This window comes from Equus caballus, chromosome 4, assembly GCF_041296265.1.
Source record: "Equus caballus isolate H_3958 breed thoroughbred chromosome 4, TB-T2T, whole genome shotgun sequence".
Classification (NCBI taxonomy): domain Eukaryota; kingdom Metazoa; phylum Chordata; class Mammalia; order Perissodactyla; family Equidae; genus Equus; species Equus caballus.
Window position 1 is genome coordinate 89,562,863 of NC_091687.1, and position 8,194 is coordinate 89,571,056.

Below are 8,194 nucleotides of genomic sequence, written 5' to 3' on the forward strand. Positions count from 1 at the left end.
AGGACTGACATCTTTATAGCATTGAGTTTTACCTTCCACAGACACATTATTTCTCTCCACTTAGTCATATTTTCTTTTATGTCACTCAGTAAAAGTTTCATAGTTTTGTCTATAAAGGTTCTTTATGTTATTCTTTGCTACTCTATATGGAATCACTTAGTCTATTACATTTTCTGATTGATGATTGCTGGCATATAAGAAAGTCATTGATTTTTCTCCTTTCTTTGATTAACATAGTGAATTACATTGATAGATCTCTATTATGGAATTAATCTGGTATTCCTGAGATAAACTTCACATGATCATAATGCAGTATTCTTTCCATTTGCTGCTGAATTAGAATTCCTAATATTTTACTTAGGATTATTGCGCACAACTTCATAGATAAAAGCAGATTCTCCCCCACCCCTCCTTTTACTTGTTTTGGTATTAGGGTTAGCTTAACTACATAATATAGAGTAAATTGGATAATTTTATATATTTTCCTATGATTTGGAACAATTTATAAAGGATGGAAGCTATCTGTTTCTTGAAAGTTTGGAGAATTTGCCTATACAACCACCTAGACCTAGTGCCTTTTTGGGGACCTAGTTATTTTTTGCTAGCCTTTGACTAACATTTCAGTTTCAGATTTTCTATACCATCTTAGACCATTTTGAAATTTTATATTTTCCTATAAAATTATCCATATTATTTTTCAACTCTACTGATATAAAGTTGGTTGTATTATTCTCTTACAATGTAAAAAATCTGCTCATGGGTTATTATAATTTCATGCCTTTTTAAATTCCTGATACCTGTTTTTGTGCCTTCTGTCTTTTTCAAAATCATATTTGGCAAAGAAATCTATTTTTATTAGGCTTTTAAAAAGAGTTTTGTTCAACTCTACTTATTTTTTTCTTTTGTTTCATTAATTTCTGCTTTTATCTATGACAGTGTTTTTCAACTTTTTTTCATATCACCCCTCTAGGAGCCTTTATAGACATTTTTCTTAATCATGACCCCTTTCTCCTCAAAACCCTAAACTACCCCTATAGTGTATATGTTTATGTAGTATGGCCTTTTGGAGGGGCACAACCATAGTAATAGCTAACAATTTTTTCACCCCTCAAGAACCAATTTTTGCTCCCTTGGGGGCAATATCTTCCCTTTTGAGAATGCATGTTCCATGGTAATGTCTCTTTCTATCTCTTTGGATTTGTTTTCTTTTTCTCTTGGGGTTGACAGCTTAGTTCATTCACTTTCAGTCTCCTTTTTAAATAAAAGTTTAAGGCTATAAACTACATTCCTTCCCCAGTACCGTTTGCTTGCATCAAAGAAGTTTTGCTATATAGTGTTTGAGGTTTTCATTCAGTTCTAAATTTTTATAATTGCCTCTTTTCCGAGGTGGGTAATGGTTTGCTTTTATATCTTTCAGTGCATGGGGTTTTGTCATACTTTTGTCGTATTTTTATGTGATTACCTGCCTGGAGTTTGTTGAGACTTTTTTTCTGTTTTAGCATATGGTGAACAGAAATGCCTGCAATCTTTCAATATTAACTTTGATGTTTACTGTAGGCTTTTGGTGGATGCTCTTCATCGGTTTAAGAAATTACCTTTTTTTTTTTTTACCAGTTTGCTGAGGTGTTTTAAAATTAAACCATGAATTGGTGTTGAGTTTTAACAAACGCTTATTTTGGAACCAATTGGGATGATCATGCTTTTTTCCCCCTAATTTCTATTAATTTGATTAATTACTTTGACATATTTCATGTCTCATCTGCCTTATGCATTCCCTTAGAGATCTAACTCTGTACATTCTCCAAGCCATTTTTGTCTTCCCATTTACAATGGTAATATCACTGAGACTAAGCAAAAAATGTTGGAAGTACTGTCTGTATTTTGTACAACCTTCTATACACTTATCTCAGAGGCGAAGGGATGATTTCTCATTGCTTTCTCTGCAGATTCAGGTAGGTGCCTCTCAATATTACCTTGGGCCTGAGATCCCTGGCGGTTGTGGGCATTTCTGTTTTCTGAGAGCTTGCTTCCATCCTTCTGTTATATCTCTTTGGGTTTCGATCACCTCCTCTAACCTAGTAATGACTAAACCACCACCCTCTTTTATAATCCCATCTTTAAGATCAGTTGGCTCCTGGTCTTTCTTATTTTCCCATTTGTATTGTCAATTCTATCCTTTAAGAACACAACCTTTCTTCTAAAGAAATCCTTCTCTTCCTCCAGCTCAATCAGCCTGTCTTTATTCATTTTTCACTCTCCCATTCCTTCCAATTTGACTTCAAGATCTAAATTTATATTTGAATATGGCTCCTAATTGATTTCCTGAATAGACCTGATTCCTAAGGAGAGAAGAATCCAGGCACAACTCTTTTTAATACTCTTCCTCACCTTTGGGATTATAATAGCATTGTTTTTCTCTACCTCAAACCCCTATATAACAAACATTTGCATTTCTCTTTTTTTTTATTTATGATTAAAATCCACCATTCTTCTATGATTGAACACACATCTTGAGTCCCTGAAATTCCACTGTCAGGGTTTATATAGTCAACACATCTGGCAACAACTTGGAACATAAATAGAAGATGACTCTGGATAGCCCATATTAAAGAACTTGGCCCCTCCCATAAGTCTCTCCTTGGCCCTATAAATGGGTGCAATTCAAATCAAGATAAAAGAGAACAAAACAGGGTGAAACTGATCTAATGTCACCTGCCAATCTCTAACACAATTAGGGGCTAGAATCTCCTAAATTTGTGTTTTGAAGTACATGTGGAACTTACACCATTGCACCTTAAAGTCCTCATCAGCAATTCTGGCTGAGAATAAAGGCAGCACAAATCATTCCATTCCATAGCGCCTTTCCCTTCTGCAGCAAGCCTGTCTGAACTATATCTGTGTGAATCAAGATGATCCACAGTGGCCTATGCAGCCTACTTTTGCAAAGCCCTATGTCCAGGACCTCTAAAAAAGTAGTGACTTGTCTGTGGACACTAGCTACCATAAGCTGCTACGACTTGAAAAAGCCAAAGAACTGAAAGGCCCAAGATCACGAAAGCACTAAAGCCCTGTGCCCTGGCACACCAAACATCCCATCTCCACACACCTTACTTTGGTGCCCTAATTCCAGTCATACTGCCTATTTCTCAAGATTTAACAGCCAATGCATATTTACATATGTTGGGGCTTCAGAGAGAAAATTAATCATAAACTTTTTCCCTCTAAATTCTCAGCCAACTGAGTAATAGATACAAGAATCAGACTAATGAGGATCAAAATATCAGTATTTTGTTGATGAAGCTGTACCTATGGCCAAAATTGGGCTTTCTAATACCATCCTTCCACTGCCTCTCCCGCTCCTCCCAATTCCTGGTACTGGGATTACCCACCCAAAGCAGAATATACAAAAAAGCCACTTACCTGGAGAGCTGCAAGGGGCGTGGCTACCCCAAAAGTGGAGACAGAGGGAAGTGCTCTTCAGACCTTAATCACGAGGTCTGGGCCTAAACAGGTGTGCTTACCATATAAAAGCAGCATCTGAGGGGAGTGCATACACTTTGCAGGCAAAGAGGTGCAAAAGAGAGAAGAGAGCTTAGAGCATGCACGTGTGTGAGTATGTGTGTATGTGTGTGTACAATGATCCTTTACTCTATGTTTCCATCAGAGAACACCGTCTTTCTTTGGGGAGAAGTGAGTAAGAGGTAGAGACAGGGGCCAAGACTAACATTCTAATATGGTTCCCTACTTGGAGAAGAACAGGGAAATAGGGACAAATGACAGATTCTTGTCCCCACTGGTGGGGGGCAAGGCCTGTACCCTTCACCACCCTCACCTCCCCCCCCCCCCCCCCCCCCACCAAGAGGGGCAGAGGATCCAAATCCCTCATTCCCAAGGTCTGGAATTCATTCCCAGTTTCCAACCTAGATTTCAGGAATAATTCTATTAATAGATTCTGTTACTGGGTCATTTCTACATCAGAACTCAGGAGGGCAGAGGTGGGGAAAGGGTCCAGAGGTTCAGCTTGACCCCAACCAATCCCCAGACACATTCACTCACTGAGCTCCACTTGATTAACAAAAAGAAGCAAAAGAAACACCAATAAAACCAGGAAGCCCCTTCCAAAGCATTTCACTACTAACTCCTCAAGAGTTGTCTGGCTGCTGGAGTGAAAAGGGTAACAATACTCAGACGGAAAGACCAGCCTAAAAATCTTGCTTCCATTATCTGGCTACTCTGCTGTTCTGGGTGTCTCCCTCCCCACCACCCCAAGACCTAGGAGGAGTCATTGAAAGACATGCTGCAGTTAGACTGTCAGAGGCCATGCTCAGACAAAAGTCCCCTAGGTAGAAGAACCCAGATAAGGATACTACTTGGGAGGTTGAGAATCACAAGTTATTTATCAAAGGGTGATTGGAAAAGCCAAGCTCCCTTAAGCCCAATTCCAGAATGGTCAGTGGGAGTCTCTTTCCTGTTAGCTTCATTGGGTCATCTACCCAATGGCAGATTTTCTACTGAAGGGAACAAAGGGGAAATCTAGTCCTCAACAAGGTCCATAGTGCCCTTCCTATCCAGTCCCAGCTGAGAAGACAAATAGGGCAAAGGGAGGACTCTTCCCACCACCAAAACCTACTTCCACAACTGGGGACCTCCTTTTCACACATGTAACTCAAGTAGAGCCCCACCTGCCCTGCTTAGTCCACATTAGGAAACACTGAACCTCTTCAGGATCACAGGCCACACTCTTTGGGTCCTTCCTAAGAATCTTTCTCTCACTTAGCATAGGAGTACTTAGTAGAATCCAGATGCCAGGTTCCTATTCCTCACTCTCTAGGGGAAGCTGGAACGCCCAGGACCAGAAGGAGAGTAGAATTAGCACTGAAAATTAATCTAGCAGGTCAAAAGATAAAGTCTCTTCCAAGATGCCAAAGAGTCATTTCCACTTCAAGACCACACAATGTGGCAGGAGGGAATGGACTCAACCTGCTAAGAAAAGGGCTTCCAGGTTAAACACAACAGGCAAAGGGTTCAGCTAGGACCGGACAACGAAGGAACACAGAAGTGACAGGGAATAGGAAGGGAGGGGATCCTGGCGGCAGGAAGGGAGAGTAGTGTCCTTTGACTAAGGGCCCAGAGAGAGAAGAGGTGGGGTAACCAAGTGTGAGGGAAAGAGTCACTTAGAAGGCCAGATACTTAAGTTGCAGTCATCGTTTTTGCCAGTAACTCAGGCTGTGACTTTGAGCTTATCTAGGTTTCCATGTTTTCATCTGTAAAATAGGGGAAAGCAGTTTGTTTAACTAGACAACTTTTATGGTTGTATAAGATTATGGCATCCTCCACAAATGTGATAGACTATTACAAGATATTCAGGAGAGGGCCAACGGGGACCTTGCCAAACCAGGAAATGTCTTTCAGCACCATCTCTAATGAAATGGTCACATGTACATACATTCACACATACATAAGCGGAGTGAGAGACTATTTCATCCATAGCTGCAGAGACACTTATAGAAAAAAAAACTACTGTTGATGCTTGACTTCTGTATGGGGTGAAAGGGATTCTGAGGGTGTAAGCTTGAGGGACTCCAAGGTCAGGGGAGAAGGGTTCTCCTATTTGACAATAACTTTCATCTTGCTGTTCCTTCCCCAAATCCAGCGCAGCCAGCTCTTTAGAATAAGCCACTCTCACTTTCCCCTCCTACAACTACCAACTCACCTGTCACAGAGACAAAAACGCACATACCCCAGGGGAAATAAACCCCTGGATAGCCACTAAGAAATGAACAGAGTCTACCGCTCCTGAGACTACTTGTAGTGGGCAGCCGGGACCACATGTCCCTATTTCCCTGAATGTTAACAACGGTTCTGAAAGGTCTTGTTTTGGACCTATCTCATCCAAAGTCACTTGAGTTTATCCTCCGGGTGAAGAGGGAACTAGCCTGGACCACTCTTCTATTCTTGGTGCTTTTATGATTGCTTCCAAATTTTTAAACCAATCTCATTGTGAGAGTGAGCCAGGAAGTTACCCTCCCAAAGTAGAAATCCAAATGGAAAGAAAGGCTACAGACGCAAGTGCAGGGTTCCAAACCATGCAACAGGACCTCCAAACAGACTCACACCACTCCCCAGCCACCGAGAAGCATCTCCCAGCCATACAACCACATGGACTCTTACATGGCCTCTCCTAGCAGAGGTAGCTGGGGCAACTGGGGAGTGGAGGACATCAACCTCCCATCAACCTGGGATCCCTCTGTAAAAGATACTAAAATAAATTAGTAAACATTCCTGTTTACAGAAATAGAAAGCATTTCTGTTTCCAAAGGCCTCTCACCATCCCAGTCCTGGACATTTCCAAGACTGCCACCCCTGACACCATCTCCAAGGTCCGCCCTGATGGGTGGGTAAGACACCAGAGTCTTTTGAGACTGGGAGCTCCTCAGGCACCTGAGAATTCCAGTTTCACATTTCTGGTTCCAGGGAAGGGAGAATCTTCAGGACTCTGGAGAGTACCAGGGTTCATCCCTTCTCACCAGTTCCTGGGGGCTGTCTTGAGGCAGCCCCCCCTTTTAGGATGATATACGTGTCCTAAGAATTCTTGCTATTTTCTGGCTCCCAGTCCCTCCCCAGGGTCCAACACGCCTGCCTGGACCCACCCTCAGAGCGGAGAAACCAGTCTGTGCCTTGGTCTAATGACTCTGGGAAAGAGGGTTGGGCAGAGGGAAGGCAGGGAAAACCGCCTGGGGGATCGTCCTTGAGGGGACGACTAACAGCAATGACTCTCAGACACGCTGGTGGTGCCGCTGGGTGCCTGGCCGGGGACGGAGCCGGAGCTGTCCACCAGGCTGGCAGGTTGCGAGTCGACGCGGGGAGTGCGACGGCGCCCCCGGTACTCGATCATGTCGGGATGATAGGCTGGGTGGCGGCGAGCATGCTTGGTCAGGTGGTCGCTCCTGGAGAACTGCTTGGGGCAGAGGGGGCAGGAGAAGCGCTTCTCGCCCGTGTGCGTCCTGTAGTGGCGGGCCAGCTCGTCGGAGCGCGTAAACTTCTTGTCGCAGTCGAGCCAGTCGCAGGAGAACGGGCGCTCACCCGTGTGGGTGCGCTGGTGGGACTTCAGATGCGACGACTTGTAATAGGCTTTGTTGCAGCCGGGAAAGGGGCAGCGGTGGCGCTTGGCAGCAGGCGTGACAGGCCTCCGACGGGGGACCGGACCCGTGGCGGGGGCGGGGGCCACGCCAGGGGCCCCGCCAGAGCCCGCACCAGGGTCGGCAGGCGCTCCGGGGCCAGCAGGCGCGCGGGGGACCGCGGGCGCGCCGGAGGAGTGCGCGGGCCCGGAGACCTCGGCCGCGCTGGAGGCCGGGCCCGGCTCTGAGCCCAGGGTCGGGCCAGAGCACCGGGTCGGGTCGGAGGGTCCGGCCGAGGCGCGCAGAGCTTCCCCCGAGGTCTCCCCGAAGCCCTCCCCGGAGCCGCCGCGCAAGTCAGCCAAGACGCTTGCAGCCAGCAGGTGGGGCGCGGCGCCGCCCGCGCCGGGGCTGGGGGCGGCGACCTGGGGGAGTGGGGGGACCGACGCGGGCCCCTGTGGCCCCGGACCCGGCAGAGCGGACTCCGGCGGCGCCGCACCCACCTCCGAGCCTGCGGCTCCGCCCGCGCCCTCGGGGTCCGGCGGGCGGCGGTGAACCACGGCGCCCGCGGACATGGACACCAGGCACTCGGCGGCGAAGTAGTCCAGGCACGCCACCGCGGCCGACATGCTGGCCCCGCCGGGCCGCCGGCGAGCGCCGTCCGAGCGCGGCCGGCCGCGGGCGGGAGAGTTCTCGGGAGCGTCCGTCCCGCAGCCTCGGAGCGAGAAGCGGGAGGCCCGGTGCGCGCCGCCCGCCGCCCGCCGCCCGCCGCCGCTGCCGCCGCCGCCGCTGCCGCCGCCGCCGCCGCCGCCGCCCGCGCGGAGCCCGCCCCGCCTGACGCGCCCCTGACGCACCGGAGCCGCGGGGGCGGCGGGACCCGCCCCGGGCCGCAGGAGCCCCTCGGAACGCGCGGCCCGCCGGGCTAGGTCATTTTTAACAGCCTCCGAAATTATCTTGTCTTCGCGTTCTTGCCTCTGCTGGCGAGCCAGGTAATTTTCATAAAGAGAAACTCCCCGATCGTAACTTCTGGGCAGCCTGCCGGCTGCGCTCCCCCCTCGCCCGCTGGTCCTGCGCCAGCT

General features: G+C 47.7%; 1 protein-coding gene across 1 annotated transcript; it reads right to left on the reverse strand.

Annotated features, from left to right (window-relative positions):
- Positions 1-6,760: 6,760 nt before the first annotated feature.
- Positions 6,761-7,744, reverse strand: KLF14 (KLF transcription factor 14). The gene has a single exon (XM_023638783.2). It carries the CDS (start codon positions 7,742-7,744, stop codon positions 6,761-6,763), a length of 984 nt encoding a protein of 327 aa, XP_023494551.1.
- Between the last annotated feature and the right edge of the window lie 450 nt (positions 7,745-8,194).

Bases quoted from the DNA above. Each gene is read 5' to 3' on its own strand.
- KLF14 (XM_023638783.2), bottom strand. From the start codon at position 7,744: ATGTCGGCCGCGGTGGCGTGCCTGGACTACTTCGCCGCCGAGTGCCTG.